This window comes from Jaculus jaculus, chromosome 14, assembly GCF_020740685.1.
Source record: "Jaculus jaculus isolate mJacJac1 chromosome 14, mJacJac1.mat.Y.cur, whole genome shotgun sequence".
NCBI classification, from domain to species: Eukaryota; Metazoa; Chordata; class Mammalia; order Rodentia; family Dipodidae; genus Jaculus; species Jaculus jaculus.
In genome coordinates, this window is record NC_059115.1 from 53288689 (window position 1) to 53307513 (window position 18825).

Sequence of the window (18825 nt, forward strand, 5' to 3'; positions counted from 1 at the left end):
GAAAGAAAGACAGATAGAGGGAGAGAGAGAGAATGGGCGCGCCAGGGCTTCCAGCCACTGCAGACGAACTCCAGATGCGTGCGCCCCCTTGTGCATCTGGCTAACGTGGGACCTGGGGAACCGAACCTCGAACCGGGGTCCTTAGGCTTCACAGGCAAGCGCTTAACCGCTAAGCCATCTCTCCAGCCCCTCATTTCTTTAAAGTATCTCTTCAAACCATGCTTGTCTAGTTTTATATGTAAACTTAATTGTCCTATACATCCATCTCAATTGTGTTATTTGCATATGTAAATTTAAATGCCATATACATATATCTATCTCATCAGTATTTTCCCCAAACCCATAAGCATTAGAATATTATTAAGGAAAGACTTCAAAGTTTCTAAGAGTATAAAAGTTCAGGTTATAAAAATACTTATATTTTTTCAAGCTCAGCAAATAAAACCCAGATGCTTCTAAAGTTTGAAGGCGTATCTGGGGAGGAAGGCTGAGCTTTCCCTACATAGCACTCTATGACCTGACAGGTCAGAGCAACATTCAGCTATGCCATGGGCTGGCAGTGTAATGAGCTGGGCTTTTAGGAGACATATTCTACTTAATGCAGGAGACTATTGTGTAATGGAGACTGCTAGCATATTATTTTAGAAGCTGTTTTGGTCAAGTACATTTTCTTTTACTAATTTTTTCCTTGAAAATAGAGATGGAAAACAAGTTGTTGATTTTTTAAGTTATTTGAACCAGTGTGGGGCTTTGCTAGCAGCTGAGCGGATCTATTCCAGTTTTTTCTTCCAGAATGGGCCAAGCAGCCACAGAATGGGTTTGGGGACCTGCTGGGCCTGTCGGGGAGGGATCTCAACTCCATCAAGCATCTGACAGCCCAAAGCCCCTGCTTTGAGGTGGGCCACAGTGACACTGCGTTCAGAGCCAGCACCTAGAAGCTCCTGAAAACTCTGCTTATGGGGGCTGACCAAAACAGCTTCTAAAATAATATGCTAGCAGTCTCCATTACACAATAGTCTCCTGCATTAAGTAGAGTATGTCTCCTAAAAGCCCAGCTCATTACACTGCCAGCCATGGCATAGCTGAATGTTGCTCTGACCTGTCAGGTCATAGAGTGCTACGTAGGGAAAGCTCAGCCTTCCTCCCCAGATACGCCTTCAAACTTTAGAAGCATCTGGGTTTTATTTGCTGGGGTGACGGCTCGGGTGGCTAAGAGCACTTGTGGCGCAAGCCTGAGGACCCGAGTGGATCCCCAGCACCCATGTAAAAAGCTGTAACCCCAGCATCCAATGAAGCAGCGACAGGAAGATTGCTGGTGCTCACTGGCCAACCAGTTTAACCAAAAACTGTCGAGCTCCAGGTTCAGCAAGAGACTCTGTCTCAAGAAAATAAGGTGGAAGAGCCACAGAGGCGGACAAGTGACATTCTCCTCTGGCCTCTGCATGCATGTGACTAGCGTGCACACACACACACACACACACACACACACACACGGCAAGCATTACTATTACAACATACACACGGTCACACAAAAATCTGCCTATGTCCTTCTCCCCTGTAAGGCACCATGGCAAAAGGTCCTTCCGAGGAAGGCTGAGAAACAGGTCAACGATATATATATATATATGTATTTTTTTGGCAGTATAGTGACAGCCTGCCTCATGGAGACCTGGCCTCTCCCTTACCAGTTGGTATCCCCTGGGTTTTTGAACAGGCTCAAGTCTGGGAATTCAGTGACCTTGACTCTGTTGATATGACTCAAGTTAAGATTTCTCTTTACTTGACCAAGGATTCTTTCATTTTTGCACAGCTTAAGGAAGAATTTAGCAACTGCCAGTCAACTACATTTCTAGGAATATCATGATCAATTAACAAACTCCATAGGTCTCTGGGCGAGACGACTCTAGTTACAGCTTGGGTCCTGCTATCGTTCAGGAACTCCCTGACGAAGTGCTGACATCCGCTCCTGGCAGCCTGGCCTCTGCATTTTAGGCTTGCCAGTCTTCATAGTCTCGTGATAAATTGTCTCAAAATAAATATCTGTAATAGCTATTCCCTCTAGCCCTCCCTGCCTTCTTCCCTCCTTCCCGTTTCTTTGGAAAACACTAACAGTGGAGGACATGGAAAAGATTTCTGTGAACAGAAATGTGTTAATTTTCTATGGATGGTGGCGGGGGGGGGGGGGCGCACAGGATTTGACTCAATCATGATATTGAAGAGTTTACCAAACTTTTCCTCTCTGGATTTTGTTTGGCAACACTGTCAAACTGTGTTGGAGACAGTACCTAACCATCAAGAACAGGACAACCAGTGAGGCATGTTTTTGTTTAAATATGCATCTAAGAAATGAAATTTGGGAAGCCTTCAAATCTTTCCAGAAGTTAAAAGTGACATGATTTCAAGCACATATCCACAATGCAGACAAGGTGGGTTTGGCAAAGACGAGGAGGCAAGCTTGGGCTTACATTGCTTTGCTCTGTCCTGGTCCATGTTGGCCTCATCGATGGCTTGCTGTATCTCCTCCAGCCAAAGGACTTTGGAAACACTCTCAGGATCCTGGGAATAAAGACAGAGAATGGAATTCAGAACAGTGAATGAGGAAGGAATGAATCAATAACTGTTCTTTTTTAATTTGAGAGTCTGAAAGAGAGAGACAGAGAGAATGGGTGTGCCAGGGCCTCCAGCCACTGTAAATGCATGCACCATCTTGTGCATCTGGCTTATGTGGGTTCTGGGGAATTGAACCAAGTTCCTTTGGCTTTGCAGGCAAATACCTTAATTGCTAAGCCATCCCTCCAGCCCAACTGTTCTTCTTCTTTTTTTTTTTAGAAGATTTTATTTTTATTTATTTATTAGAGAAAGAGAGAGAGTGAGTAGGTAAGAATGGGCGTGCCAAGGCCTCTAGCCACCACAAATGAACTCCAGACGCTACCATGTGCATTTGGCTTACATGGAACCTGGAGACTAGAACCTGCGTCTTTTGCAGGCATGTACCTTAACCACTATGCCATCTCTCCAGCCCTCAATAACTGTTCTTTAGGAGACATTTTATCATCATTTCCAATTCTCATTCAGCAACCATCATGCAGTGACATGCGACACATGCTATTGAGGATCAGGCCCTGATCATCACCCACCATTGTTCCCAGTGGACAGCTAAACTGGTTTCATCTGGGGCTTCTTCACTCCTTCCAAGTGTGCTCTGTTCCATAGTGGTTCTCTAGTGAGAACCAAATCTTCTCTTCAGAACGGACATCTTATTACACCCCTCCTCTACTTAGCGTCAAAGGAAACAGCGAACCTCTTATGAACTGAGACTAGATCCAGCCATAGGGCTTGCCTGTGCCCCTGGCTTCCCCTTCCTCTCCTGTAGGTAGTCTTTTCCCGGTCTAGACCTCACAACATCTTCAGGCCATAGCTTTCCATTCCAGCTGCAGGGACGCCCAAACACCCCATCACTCAGGCTTCCTTCAAAAAGCCTTCCCTACCTGCCTAGTTAATATGCTCTCCCCTAAGCAACTGGTAAATGTGGTTCCCAAACTATGGGCCAAGGTGCCCCAAGGTGCCAGGGAATGTTGTAAATTGGGACGCATAATGATACTCAGTGTTAATCAGATACAGAGACAATAAAAGACAAAAACGTGGCAACCGCTATGCAGTAGCTAGTGAAGTGTAAGAGTTGAGTAGAGGAAACAAAAATAATTATAATACATTGTAACCTAAATGATAGATACATGGCTGAGAAATAAGCAAGAAGAGACTAATATACAGGAGAGGTCTTTAAGAGTAGGAGAAAACACTAAGTAGTTAAGGAAGGTGTCAGAAAGGAACTGATGGGTATGGAAAATGTCTGGAATTTTTTTGGGGGTTTTTAAGGTAGGGTCTCACTTTAGTCCAGGCTGACCTGGAATTCACTATGGAATCTCAGGATGGCCTCGAACTCATAGCGATCGTCCTACCTCTGCCTCCTGAGTTCTGGGATTAAAGGCGTGTGCCACCACGCCCAGTTTATCTTTATTGTTTAAATTTGGGTTGATTCTGATGATCGTCCTACAAATGCAGATAGAACTTCCACACGAAAATGCATTTTTAAAATGTATTATTTTTATTTATTTAAGAGAGAAAGAGAGGGAGAGAGGGAGGGAGAGAGAGAGAGAATGGGTGCTCCAGGAATTCCACCTGCTGCAAACAAACTCCAGATGCATGTGTCACCTTGTGTATTTGGCTTACATGGGTCCTGGGGAACTGAAACATGGGTCCTTTGGCTTTGGAGGCAAGCACTAAGCCATGTCTCCAGCCCAGAAAAAGCATTTTAATGAAGATTTGTCCAAAGACTGACAACAATTTTTTTTTTCAGTAGAAATTAACTCTCTTAAGAGAGATTTGCCATTCTACTTTGAAAACGGGACTGTTGACAACATGTAGGGCTAAGTGTTGTATTCTCATCATCAACAGAGACTGCCTACAATGTGGAGGGAGAAAGAAGTGACTCTGCCTTTGGGAACTATGGGGAGGCCTCTCTGCCACTTAGGACTGAGCAAGCGTGGGAATGATGGGAAGGAGAAATAACCCTTCCCTGGCTTCCCTCAGGCTAACACGAGCTGATGTGTGTAAAGAGTCCTCCGCAGTGAGGCGCAGGCTACCCTGCCCACACTGCTGGGGCTCATGAGCCCTCTAGGGAACATGCCGCACTTGACCCCTGGTCATCTCCAGCTCCAGTTGCCACAGGGAACCATCAGCTGGGAAGATTATTCATTTTATTAAAAATGAAACTCAGGAAGGGGAAGGCTCAAATATAGCGGGACAAGGAGGAGACTGGAGGAAGATGGAGAGAAGGAAGCAGGAAATCTTTTCCTACTTTATTTCCTTTTTAAAATTACTTATTTATTTGAGAGGGGGGAGAGAAAAAGAGAAAGAGAGAGAGAGAGAGAGAGAGGAAGTAAAGGCGCACCATGGCCTCCAGCCACTGCAGACGAACTCTAGAGGCATGCACCTCCATGTGCATCTGGTTTACGTAGATATAGGAGAATCAAACCAAGGTACTTAGGCTTCACAGACAAGTGCCTTAACTGCTAAGGCATCTCTCCAGCTCAAAATATTATTTATTTATTTACTAGAGAGAGCAAGAGAGCGAGAGAGAGAGAGAGAGAGAGAGAGAGAGATAAAGAGAGAGAGAGAGAACGAGAGAGAATGGGCAAGGCAGGGTCTCCAGCCACTCCAAGCAAACTCCAGATGCATGTGCATCTGGCACACATGGGTTCTGTGGAGTTAAACCTGGGTCCTTAGGCTTCGCAGGCAAGCACCCCGACTACTAAGCCATCTCTCCAGCCTTATTTTACATTTTTAAACCAAAGAGAACTCAACAATACCCAAGGACAGCCTAAAAACAGGGCTGTAGGGATGGCCTAGCGGTTAAGGTGTTTACCTACAAAGCTAAAGGACCCAGGTTTGATTCCCCAGGACCCACCTTAGCCAGATGCACAAAGGGGTGCACACATCTGGAATTTATTTGCAGTGGCTAGAGGCCCTGGTGTGCCCATTCTCTTTCTCTCTCTTCCTCTGTCAAAGAAATAAATTAATTAAATGTATTTAAAAGAATAGCCTAAAAGCAAAGCTCCACACCGGTTCATTTCATCTGTCCTCTTCTGCTGAAGAACTCTTATCATTCTCTGTGACCTCACTGCAGATGATGTGCTACGGACACACTTTAGCCTGTATAAGAAGGCCATTGCAACCTCACATAAAGATTAAATTTTTAGCTGGGCATGGCGGTGCATGCCTTTAATCCCTGCACTCGGGAGGCAGAGATAGGAGAATTGCTGTGAGTTCAAGGCCAGCCTGGGACTACAGAGTGAGTTCCAGGTCAGCCTGGGCTAGAGTGAGACCCTATCTCCAAAAGAAAAACAAAAATTAATTTAAAAAATATTATTTTCAGTGTTTTGAGTTTATTATTTCTAAACTTTTATAGCATTCTACCTTTTTGTTACCATCTATTAAGCAATCAAAATATTAAACTCTGACCTTTACAAAACTCTTGGGTTAAATTTAATCACAACATGGAAAACTTATGCATATCAATGCCTTCCTATTTATGTCTCAGCCTTTAAGTCTCCTGTGAATTTTTTTTTAATTGAGTGACTTTTTTTCATTTGCTTATTTATTTGAAAGAAAGAGACACACAGAGAGGTAAAGAGGCAGACACAGAGAGAGAATAGGCATGCCAGGGCCTCCAACCACTATAAACAAACTCCAGATGCATGCACCACCTTGTGCACCTGGCTTACATGGGTCCTGGGGAATCAAACCTGGGTCCTTTGGCTTTGCAGACAAGTGCCTTAACCACTAAGAAATCTCTTCAGCCCTCCTGTGAAATTTCAATTTTCTAATTCTTGCTGCATTTTATAGATTGAGTGGTCTGGCTTGCAGTTTAATCATACTTAGTTAAGGCATACTTATAGTGAAGTTGTCTATTTGTTAAATGTACTTAAAAGTAAACTATGCACTTATGATGGTTAAAATGTAGATTTTTATAAATTTTATGTCATATGTATCTTATAATAAAAAAAACCTTACTGTAGACCTGTTAACTATGACTCATGGGATAAATCAATTTCAATATTTTATTATGATTTTAAAAATTCGTATTTGAGAGTGAGAGAGGGAGACAGAAAGAAAGAGTATTGGGTGTGCCAGGGCCTCCTGCCACTGCAAGCACAAACTACAGATACATGTGCCACCTTGTGTAGCTGGCTTTACATGGGTACTGGGGAATTGAACCCAGGCTTTCAAGCTTTGTCAGAAAGTGGTAACTGCTGAGCCATCTCTCAGGCCCACCCACCAGTCATTGGGCCCTACAGAGTTACCGAACGGCTCAGGACACATTGATTTATGGCAAAGAAGAAAACAAAGCTTTCCTTTCAGCAACAACTATAAAACTAAGTTCTCACCAGCACTAATGGAAAAGTCAGAGCAGTGTGACATTGCCCGAGATTTTTCTTTCCCTCTCCTCTCCTTCCTCCTCTCTCTTTTTCTTTTTTCCTTTTGTTATCTTGTTTTTTCAAGGTAGGGTCTCACACTAGCCCAGGCTGACCTGGAATTCACTATGGAGTCTCAGGCTGGCCTTGAACTCACGGCGATCCTCCTACCTCTGCCTCCCGAGTGCTGGGATTAAAGGTGTGCGCCACCATGCCTGGCTCCCCTCTCTTTTTGAGACAGGGTCTCGCTATGACTCTGCGGCCAGCCTGGCACTCATAAATAGGTCTGGTTGGCTTTGAACTCACTGCAATCCTCCTGTCTTAGCTTTCCAAATGCTACAATTATAAGCATGAACATTATTACAGGCTGGACAGAGAATTATCAAAGCAGTCTAATGCCTCAGTGATTTTAACTTGTTAAAATTGTTTGCTTTTAGCAGGGTGTGGTGGTGCACGCCTTTAATCCCAGCACTCGGAAGGCAGAGGTAGGAGGATCGCAGTGAGTTCGAGGCCACCCTGAGACTCCATAGTGAATTCCAGGTCAGCCTGGGCCAGAGTGAGACTCTACCTCAAAAAACAACAGCAGCAAAAAACAAACAAACAAACAAACAAACAAAAAAAAACAAAAAAAGTTTGCTTTTCATGATTTAGTTTACAATTATGCAATGAGTATAAAGTATTAAATTTGAAATAGCCAGGAGAACAAAGGGAAGTTTTAGTTTAAGAAGTTTAAGTTTAAGAAGTTTGCTTTTCATTATTTAGTTTATAACTATGTAATAATTTTAAAAATTGAAATTTGAAATAGCAAGGAAAACAAAGCAAAGGCTACTTTCTGGATGCTCAGTCATTAAGTAAAAGGTACACTCTGGCTCTATGTTTATAAAATGGGCAATATTGAGCTATGAAAACACATGCAGAGCTATTTGCCACTCAGCGTCTGCTTAGCCGAAATCTGCAAAAAACTCTCTTCTTTTTGCTGTTCTTTTAAAAAGCATTTTATTTATTAGAGAGAGAAAGAGGGAAGGAGGAAGAGACAGACAGAGAATAGAACAGAACAGAATAAAACAGAACCGAACACCAGGGCCTCCAGCTACTGCAAATGAATTCTAGATGCACGCGCCACCCTGTGCATCTGGCTTATGTGGGTATTGGGGAATTAAGCCTGGGTCCTTATGCTTCATAGGCAAGTGCCTTAATTGCTAAGCCATCTCTCCAGCCCCATTTTCTCCTATTGTTGAAATGGCCATGAATGTACCAGTATCAATTCCAAATGGAGTTGCAGGGGTGGGGAAAAGTTAAAAGACGTTCTCCAGGAATACCACAACATGCTGGGAGGCTCGGCCTGAGTCATGCATAGGAAAGCATCAAGTGGTCACATCCTTTCCCTGCAGAGGCGGGGCAAGTTCCTGCCCACACAGCGCAGGGTGACTTGCTTTCTCCCCACAGGGCAAGGCTCCTACTCTCTGCTCACACAGGTCTCTCAGGGTAGCAGACATGAAAGCCCTCATCCTGACAGCCGCCGCATTGCTGCTCCTGGCACCTGCTTTTTGTCACAACGGTAAGTTCTTTCCTCCCGGGATAGGATGGGAGAGTGGTTTGTGCTGTAAGGATTATATGAACCTAATTTTCTTTGCATCTTACAAGAACTGAAAAACCCAAACACATAATGAGCCTGGGTTGTTAAGAGGTGGAATCATGGGAGTATCTAGAGTTTGTTCATGAATCAAAGCTGGAAACACAAGTGTTCTCTACTAATTTGTGGCAGAGTCTGAGTATAGATATGTACAATGAAATTTAAAAAAAGAAAAAAAGAAATCTTTGTGGTGATGAACTTTTATATTTGTGGCATTTCCTCTGATTTCCGAAAGAGAACCTTTCAAGGGTTAAAAAAAAAAATTCCTGTGTTGTACTTTTATTTTAATTATTTGTTTATTTTTATTTATTTATTGGGGAGTGACAGACACACAGAGAGAGAGAGAGACAGATAGAGAGAGAGAATGGATGCACCAGGGCTTCCAGCTACTGCAAATGAACTCCAGACGGGTGCGCCCCCTTGTGCATCTGGCTAACGTGGGTCCTTGGGAATCAAGCCTTGAACCCGGGTCCTTAGGCTTCACAGGCAAGTGCTTAACCACTAAGCCATCTCTCCAGCCCATTGTGTTTCTACTTTTTGGTGAGACACAAATGGAAGAAAAAAGGCTCCTGCCAGGAGGAGCCATTTGCTTCTGGCAGCCAGTGATGTTAACAGTAATAGTAACAAGAGAGGAACCTCGGCTTCTCCTCTCTTCTCTCCTTTTCAATCTATGCAAAATAAATTGTAGAAATAAGTTCTCTCAAATGGTGTTATTTCGTCTTGTATATATTGCCCACGTTACCTATCCCAACACTGGTCTGTAACCTCCTGCTGACTTTGAAATAACCAATTTGGGATAAGCCTGTATCCATAACTCATTCACTGTCAGGTCACATTATAATCAACAATGTTAGGAGAAAGGGATGGAATGACAGTGTGAGACCAAAATTAAACAGAAGACAGCCCTCTGTAAAAGAATGCGTCTGCACCCATGGTGGGGGGAGGGGAGGATGTGTGGGAACTGGGTAAATAATGGTAAGCACTTTCTGGGAGCCAGTGAGTCAAAAGGCAGAGCTGGAGTTCCAAGGACTTGAGATTTGCGAGAAGGTCCCTCAAGATGTGTGGGGTTTGGTGGAAGTGAAAAGGGGGACTTTTTATTTATTTTTTTACAACGTTTTTTAAAGCAATTTTATTCTGCCTTTTAAATTTATTATTTATTTATTTATTTGACAGAGAAGGGGGGCGGGGAGAGAGAAAGAATGGGCGCACCGGGGCCTCCAACCACTGCAGATGAACTCTAGACGTGTGAGCTCCCTGGTGCATCTGGCTAATGTGGGTCCTAGGGAATTGAACCTGAGTCCTTTGGCTTTGTAGGCAAATGCCTTAACTGCTAAGCCATCCCTCCAGCCTGCAAAGGGGGACTTTAATGGAGATGAAGTAAATGGCAGTGAATTTGTTGTATGCCACAGGGTGGGAGCCATGAAGGAAAACCTGCCAGACGTCCATTCTCTTTGGACAGTCTCTATCCAAGGCCCAAAGCAGTTCAGAAACATTATTCCAAATGGAAACCTATATAAAGATTTCAAATGAATTTTTTTAAGTAAAACTTAACAATGACAATACTTATTCTTAAGGAAGACTAGACTCTGAGTAATAAAAGACTTAAGTAGACCCAGATGTGGAATTCCCATGGAAAATGGCATCAAGTCAGCTTCTCCACAAACACAGTCACTGTTTTTAACATGTTTGTAGACACCATGTCTTCCTTAGCCAAGGCATTTTCTGTTTTGAAGAAACACTTGGTTTCAACACCTCTCTTGCCAAACCTTGCAGGGAAGTAACGTAAATAGTGTGATCAGCAGCCACCATTCTCTGGAGTTCTGCCTACCTGGTTTTAAAGGCAGCTTCTCTTGCGTGAAACCAGACATAACTTTACCCAAATATGAAAGGGTGTAGAGCATTTGTGAAGCTGAGTTCAAATTACAGGGCATAGGACAGAATGCCATCTTCCAAATTCTCTCCTTAAATGACCGCATTCTGAAATTAGATTCAGTCTGTGTAAAACTCGCTTCAGTATCACCCAGGAGCAAAGAGCTCACGACTAAACCAGGACGAGGCTCTGGGTCTGAATGGGTTTACTGAATGTGGTCATCTAATATTTGAAACTGAGAAATTTGGGGATTTTATATACACTGAGAAACTCAGAGATTTTATATAAAGACCTAATTGGTTTGCTTTTTAGATTGATATGTATGAGGTTTAAATCGGAAATTCCATCTTCAGGGTCACATTACAAATCAGACAGAATTTCGCATACATGTCAACGATTAATTTATGGAAAAACTCTGTAAGTCTAAACAAGTTTGAGCACTAATGTTAATTTGTTGTTGAGACTGTGTCCTTTCTGGAATTAAGATTGTTAACATCAATATGCTGACTCATGCAAATATCTATAATGTGTGGTTAATATATTTCTTTCACTTAAAAGATCCATTTCCTTTTTTTTTTTAAAGATTATTTATTTGGGGGGAGGGGAGAGGCAAATATATAGAGAGAATGAGTGCACCAGGGCCTCTAGCCACTGCAAATGAACTCCGGAAGCATGCGCTACTTGTACATCTGGCTTACATGGGTACTGGAGAATTGAACCTGGGTCCTTTGGCTTCACAGGCAAGTGTCTTAACCACTAAACCATCTCTCCAGCCCCCTAAAAAATTCATTTCTAAGGTCATCATAGTAATATAAACTTCTGATTTTTCTTTGTCTTCTCTCCTCTTAAAATCTAGCATTTTCAGGCTGGAGAGATGGCTTTGCAGTTAAGGCTCTTGCCTGGGAAGCCTAAGGACCCATGTTCAACTCTCCAGGTCCCATGAAAGCCAGACGCACAAGGTGACACAAGCATGCTAGGTTGCACATGTGTATAAGGTGGTGCACGTGTCTGGAGTTCGAGTGCAGTGGCTGTAGGCCCTGGTGCACCAAGTCTCTCTCTCATAAAATAAAATAGAATCTAGCATTTTCCTTTAAAGCCCATCTCTTTGCATTCTTCTCCTATCTTTCCCTAGACCACCTCTGCCACTCCTCTTTGATTACAGCCTCCATGCAGACTAAAATAGTCACATCTCTAGTTTGAGTTCTTGAACGTGGGTACTCCGTACCACCTTTTTGGATAGTCTACACATTAACATCCACCAGCCACTCCGCCTCATTCATACTAAAAGTGGAAATTTTGGTGAGGTACAGTGATACACAGCTATAATCCCAGCCCTTGGAGGCTGAGGCAGGGAGATTACAAGTTAATAGCCAGCTTGGAATACATAGATCCTGTCTCAAAAAAAAAAAAAAAAAAAGAATCAGGGCTGGGAGATTGCTCAGTGGTTAAAGTACTTGCTTGCAAAGCCTGCTTGCTCAGAGTTCAATCCCCCAGTATCCATGGAAAGCCAGATGCACAAAGTGGCACATGTGTCTGGAGTTTGTTTGCAGTGGCAAGTTTCCCTGGCACATTCACAGTCTCTCTCTCATATACACACAAATAAAAGATAACCATATATCAAAAAACCAAACCAACCAAGTAATGAAACAAAATCCTCATAAACCTGATATTTTAATTTCTCCCTCAGAGTGAATTCCAGGTCAGCCAGTGCTGGAGCGAGACCCTATCTCGAAAAACCAAAGGAAGAAAAAAAGTTACAGGCATTTTGCCTCCTGTTCCTCTCTCACTGCCTCTGCCCTCCAACCAATCAGATGTCATGCCACAACCCTTTGAGCTCAGCTTAGACAGAGGTCTTACCTTCACCCTGACATAACTTTCACTGTAGTTCAGTGACTTACTGTCTCTTCCAGCTGGATACAAGGAGCCTCCAAATCAGATCCCCTTGCCTATAACTTCTCCCAGTTGTAGTCACCTTCTCATTTGTGGGGACAAAGCACCTGATCAAAACAACTCATGGCAGCTGGAGAGATGACTCAGAGGTGACTCACTTGCCTCCAAAACCTAACAACCCCAGGTTCGGCTCCCCAGTGCCCACGTAAAGCCAGACGCAGAGTGGCGCGTGCACCTGAAGTTCATTTGCAGCAGCTGCCGGCCCTGGCATACCCATTCACTTTTTCTCTCCTTGCAAGCAAACAAAGAAAAGCATCTGATGGGAGGAAAGCTTTTTGTTGTGGCTTACAGTCTTGAGGGGAAGGTCCACGATGGCAGGGGAAAGCATGGCATGAGCGGAGGCTGGACATCACCTCGGCCACAGCAGTTGCAAAGAGCAGTAGGGGAGGGAGCCGGACGAGCATTTGCAAGCTAGGAGCCAAGAAGCCTCCAGGTCAACCCCCAACCACACGCCTCCCCCAGCAAGGCTCTACCTACCAAACTGCCATCAGCTGGGGCTCAAGTGTTCCAAACACATGACTTTATGGGGGTCACCTGATTCAAACCACCACACTTACCTTTACAACCATCCCTCTATCTTGCCATTAGACTCCTTTTAAACACAAGTCAAAATCAGATGACATTAGTTTCCTACTGATGCTATAACAAATGTTCACACACTGAATGCAAGTTGACTGCCTGATGTTTCTGGAGGTCGGGAGTGTCAAAATCAGGGTATTAAGAGGGCTATGCTCATCCTAGAGGAGAACATTAACCTACTTTCTTGTTTTTGTTTTCACGTATTTATTTTATTTTTATTCACTTATTTGAGAGAGAGAAAGAGGCAGAGAGAGGGAGAGAGAGAATGGGCGCACCAGGGCCTCCAGCCACTGCAAACGAACTCCAGACGCGTGTGCTCCTTTGTGCATCTGGCTAATGTGGGTCCTGGGGAATTGAACCAGGGTCCTTTGGCTTTGCAGGCAAATACCTTAACCACTAAGCCATCTCTCCAGTCCTATTTTCTTGTTTTCTGTATAGTCTCTGGGAACTGCCCGAACCCCTTGGCTCACATTCCCCTTTCCATTTTCAAGACTAGCAACACAGTAAACCTCTCTCTGATACAGCCCCGCCTGCCTCACTCCTAGAAGGACTCTTGGGATTACATTTAGGGCATATGGATAATCCAGGATTCTCCCCTCATCTCCAGACGCCTAAGGAAAAGCACATTTCTAAAAGTCACTTTTGCCATGTTGGGAGACATTCATACCTTCCAGGAGCCAGCAGGTGGAATGTCGGGGTGGAAGGTCCAGGGTTTAATCACCAGCACTCAGGATAAGGAAAACAAAGTGAAGCTGGTCATGCTGGCACACGCCTTTAGTCACAGCACTTAGGAGGATTGCCATGAGATAGAAGCCAAAAAAAAAAAAAAGGTACGTGCAACCTCAGCATCTATGAAAAAAGGCCGTGATTTCAAAAATATGGGTGCCGCCAACCTTTTAAGCTTCATCTCTTAGAGGTGCATCTCTTCCTCTAGTCTAAGGCCTATCTATAGATAATAATGGGATTTAAAACTTTATATTGCTAGCACATAGGTGTGCACTAAATACTTGTTGAATCAACTTCTCGCTCCCAGGCGCCATGCCCACGCATCACCTGAAGAAACTGATCTGGGTGTTACATCCTCTCTATCAGCCCGGCCCATCTTTGTTCCAGTTCATGTTTTCCTTGACCTTATGCTCAAACCCTTGAACCATTTTTCTTTCAAGGTAATGTCTCACTCTAGCCCAGGCTGACCTGAAATTCACCATGTAGTCTCGGGGTGGCCTTGAACTCACAGGGAGCCTCCTACCTCTGTCTCCTAGGTGCTGGGATTTAAAGGCGTGCGCCAACTTGCCCAGCCACTTGAACCTTTTAACTATTGCCTGGATACCTATACAGCTTGTAGTCAATATGCCAGTTGCCTCTGGTATTCTGTTGTGTGGCTTTTGTTTCTTCCAACACTATTATAATCTCTTTACATGCAGGGTGCTGTAATCTTGGATGGCATGGTGTTGGGACATAGAATATGTTCTGTGGGTTGCCAGATCTAGTGTGTGTGTGTGTGTGTGTGTGTGTGTGTGTGTGTGTGTGTGTATGTGTGTGTGTGTATATATATATACACACATATATGTATGTATACATATATGTGTGTGTGTGTGTGTGTGTGTGTATACACATGTATATATATTTCTTTTTTTGGAGGGGAGGTTTTGAGGTAGGGTTTCGCTCTAGCCCAGGCTGACCTGGAATTCACTATGTAGTCTTAGGGTAGCTTCGAACTTGTGGCAATCCTTTGTCTTCTGCCTCCCAAGTGCTGGGATTAAAGGCATGTATCACCATGCCCAGCTCATATGTTTTTTTAATTAAGAATGATTTCAATTTCTACAGCTACTGAAATTATGTAGCATAAAACATTAATTTTCCCCTAAACCATAGACACGACTTGTTGACAAATTATATGTTGATATTCCCTTCCAATTATAGGCGTGCAAAGCGTGGCAGACAACTTCATCAAGCCAAACTTAACTATTAAGACCTATCAGGGAGCTCCTCCAGGTGATTTTGAAGACTTCCCACTTTCTGACATAGAAGGCTGGACGGGAGCCCCCGCAACGGTAAACAGAGAGTGCCCTGAAGGAAGCGTTTCCAGTCTCGTGGTGAATAACGCTACCATCGGGTACCTGCAAAGTTCCTTAAGCACCAAGGTGATACCTGCCATCTACATCCTGGTATTTGTGGTCGGTGTGCCAGCCAACATCGTGGCACTGTGGAAGCTCTTTGCTAGGACCAAGCCCATTTGTCTGATCATCTTCCACACCAACCTGGCTATCGCAGACCTTCTTTTCTGTCTCACGCTGCCGTTTAAGATTGCATACCATTTCAATGGGAACAACTGGGTGTTTGGAGAGGCCATGTGCCGTATCACCACAGTCATCTTCTACGGAAACATGTACTGCTCCATTCTGCTCCTGGCTTGCATGAGCGTCAACCGCTACCTGGCCATTGTCCACCCTTTCGTCTACCGGAAGCTGCCCAAGCGTAACTGCTGCTTGCTCCTCTGTGGCCTGGTGTGGGGAATGTCCTCCTTGTGTATGCTGCCATTCCTCATCCTGAAGCAGGAGTACTATCTTGTCCAGCCAGGGATCACCACTTGCCATGACGTCTTCAACACGTGCGAGTCCTCATCTCCCTTCCAACTCTATTACTTCACCTCCTTAGCGCTCTTTGGATTCCTCCTTCCCTTTGCGGTCATCATCTACTGCTATACATGCCTCATCCGCAAACTTAATGCAAACGACCGCAGATGGCTGATGTACATCAAGGCGATTCTCCTCATCCTAGTGATCTTTACAATTTGCTTTGCTCCAAGTAACATTATACTGATCGTCCACCACACCAACTACTACTACAATGACACTGATGGCTTATACTTTATGTATCTCATAGCTTTGTGCCTTGGTAGCCTGAACAGTTGCTTAGATCCCTGCCTCTATTTTCTCATGTCCAAAATCATCAATCAGCTCACTTGTTAGCTGACGATGGTGAGATCACTCAGGTGAACAAGCAAAGCTATCTGTGAAAATATACAAGCTTGATACAGCATGTGCATTAATGTCAGTTGCTCAACTCTCTCGCTCTGTTTTTGAGCTTCTAAGAAACAGTACTTCAAGTATCAAACGTTATACAAGGGCTGATGACTGCTTTGTCAAACATACTTTCTCTGCATTTTAAGCATGTCAGTGTCGGAGAAAAGTTATTACGGTTCCATTTTATGGTGAATGGCAAATTTCCAGCTGCCTTTTCTAATACCTCACATTTAAAATTCTTCTCTCCCTCTTCCTGCAAGTGCCAACGCCATCTTTAGAATTTAGCATGGCTTTGGGCTCTTCTGTCTCTTTCACTGGTTCTTCACCAGCTGGTGACAGCGCTGCTGTGTCTCTCACTTGAGTGCCCTGACTTCATCCTGCCCTTCCTCTTCTCATCATTCTCCATACTGCTACCAACCCTCCACTTCCCCGATCTGACCAGGTTAAACTCCCTGCATTAGCAAGCAGACCTCACTTGAAAACCTCTATCGACTCTCCATTGTTGCTGCAATTCATTGTTGCTGTAGGCCTTTAGATGGCATTCAGAGCTAAGTTGTCAACATGACGTCCTGTGGATCCCAGCCTGCCATTAAGCATCAGGCTTAGTCATTCTACCTTCTGTCCTCCTGTCCCTGCTGAAATCCCATTCAAACACCTGTGTTTTAATCCAGCCAACTCTTGAAGTCCTGAAAGGACTACTGTTCCTTGATCTTCAATCTAAGAGGATCATTGTTCTCATGTAAATTTCCAAAGCACTTTCTTATACAGCTAATTATGGCACGTATACACAAATGAATGTACACAGCTTGTTTATATATAAATCTTAGAGCTACAACTAAGTCCTCTATAATGCCAGTCCTCTGTAAGTTCTACATATGCTGGTCCAGTCAATCGTGGATCAAAATTAAAAAAAAAAAATGCATATATTGATCAGACTTTTAAAAAACTTCATTATTTCCTAAATAATACAGCATCTCAAATATTTACATAGTGTTCACATTGTGTTAAGTATTATAAATAGTCCAGAGATTATTTAAAATATATGAGAGGATATGAAGAGCTTATACTCAAGTAAAACATTAATTTATACAAATGTTACTGTCTATAGGAGCCTTGGAACCAGTTCCCTGACAGATAACTGTATAACAGAGAAGGTGTTTTTCTCGCTCTCTTTTGAGGTTCTTGTGGTTACTCCAGGACCAACCCTGTGTGTGTGTGTGTGGGGGGGGGGGTTTCCAGCTGCAGGCAGCTGAATGAGAGGATAAAACCCCAAAGCATCAAAGCAGCCTGGAAACCCATTCAGTTCACACTGAAAAGGCAACATGCTGTGTGTAAGTTTAGATGGCTTCATTTCTGATTAGGCATGTAAAAAAAGAAGAAAGAAGAAAATTAAACTAAGACATACAAGTTTATTCATAAGTTTAAATTATGCCTCTAGCTATTTTTAATCATCTTTTCAAAATAGGAAAGTGGTATTTTGCTACATATCCCCAGTATGTCCCTGTAGGCGAATGGCCATTTCTCTTGGCCGAAGGATCAAAAGGAAGATGAAATCAGTGGCTAATGGCAGAGTGTTGCCAGTGACTACAAATGGGGACACGGACCCTGGAAGACGAAGCACTGCTCAGGCAGATTTCCAAGTCTGTTAGGTATATGCAAGAACTACATATTGTGTAATGATAGACAAAACAATAAAAATCCATTTTAAATGCCTACTTTAAAAAAAATTATTCCATTTTATTTATTTGAGAGTGACAGAGAGAGAGAGAATGGGCGCGCCAGGGCCTCCAGCCACTGCAAACGAACTCCAGACACGTGCGCCCCCTTGTGCATCTGGCTAACATGGGTCCTGGGGAATCGAGCCTCGAACTGGGGTCCTTAGGCTTCACAGGGAAGCGCTTAACCGCTAAGCCATCTCTCCAGCCCTAAATGCCTACTTTTGAATGCATAGTTTCCTATATTTTATCCAAGTTTCATTAAAAAATCTTGCCAATGAAGACACTTTATAACATGCATGTAGTCATATAAATAGCAAACATCAGAGAAACTTTAAAGGAAGCAAAAAAAAAAAACCCACAAAAATTGGTTCAAGGTTCCAAAAACCTCAGTGGAAGGAACTCATTTCTGAAAACTAGCTCATTAATTGCAATACTTTGTCCAAGAGGAAAAATACAGCAATTGTCACTTGTTAAAAGTACACTTGGGAGCTGGGGAGATGGCTTAGTGGTGAAGGCATTTGCCTGCAAAGTCAAAGGACCCAGGTTCTATTCCCCAGGACCATGTAAGCCAGATGCACAAGATGGTACATGCATCTGGAGTTTGTCTGCAACGGCTGGAGGCTCTGCTGAGCCCATTCTCTCACTTGATCTGCTTCTCTTTTCCTTTCAAATAAATAAATAGAAATAAATACATTTTTAAAAAGCATACTTGGGCTGACGAGATGGCTCAGCAGTTAAGGTGCTTGCCTGCAAAGCCTAAGGACCTGAGATCGATTTCCCAGTACCCATGTAATGCCAGATGTACAAGGTGGTGCATGCATCTGGAGTTTGTTTGCAGTGGCTGGAGGCCCAGGCATACCCATTTTCTTCCTTCCCTTCCCCTTCCCCTTCCCCTTCCCCTTCCCCTTCCCCCTCCCCTCCCCTCCCCTTTCCCCTCCCCTTTTCCCTCCTCTCCCCTCCCCTCCCCTCCCCTCCCCTCCCCTCTCCCTCCCACCCTCCCTCCCTCCCTCCCTCCCTCCCTCCCTCCTTCCTTCCTTCCTTCCTTCCTTCCTTCCTTCCTTCCTTCCTTCCTTCC

The 18825-nt window shown here is 43.8% G+C and overlaps 2 protein-coding genes across 2 annotated transcripts in view; one reads left to right on the top strand and one right to left on the bottom strand.

Annotated features, from left to right (window-relative positions):
* Iqgap2 (IQ motif containing GTPase activating protein 2) overlaps positions 1-18825 on the bottom strand; it is a 347567-nt gene that overhangs the window by 81035 nt on the left and 247707 nt on the right. The window contains exon 14 of the mRNA XM_012952223.2: positions 2466-2556. Coding sequence (XP_012807677.2) covers positions 2466-2556 — 91 coding nt within the window. The remainder of the gene's footprint in view (positions 1-2465; positions 2557-18825) is intronic.
* Positions 8437-16045, top strand: F2rl2 (coagulation factor II thrombin receptor like 2). The gene is made up of 2 exons (XM_012951893.2): positions 8437-8532; positions 14930-16045. The coding sequence occupies exons 1-2, from the start codon at positions 8469-8471 to the stop codon at positions 15976-15978; spliced, it is 1113 nt and encodes a 370-aa protein (XP_012807347.2). The 5' UTR covers positions 8437-8468; the 3' UTR covers positions 15979-16045.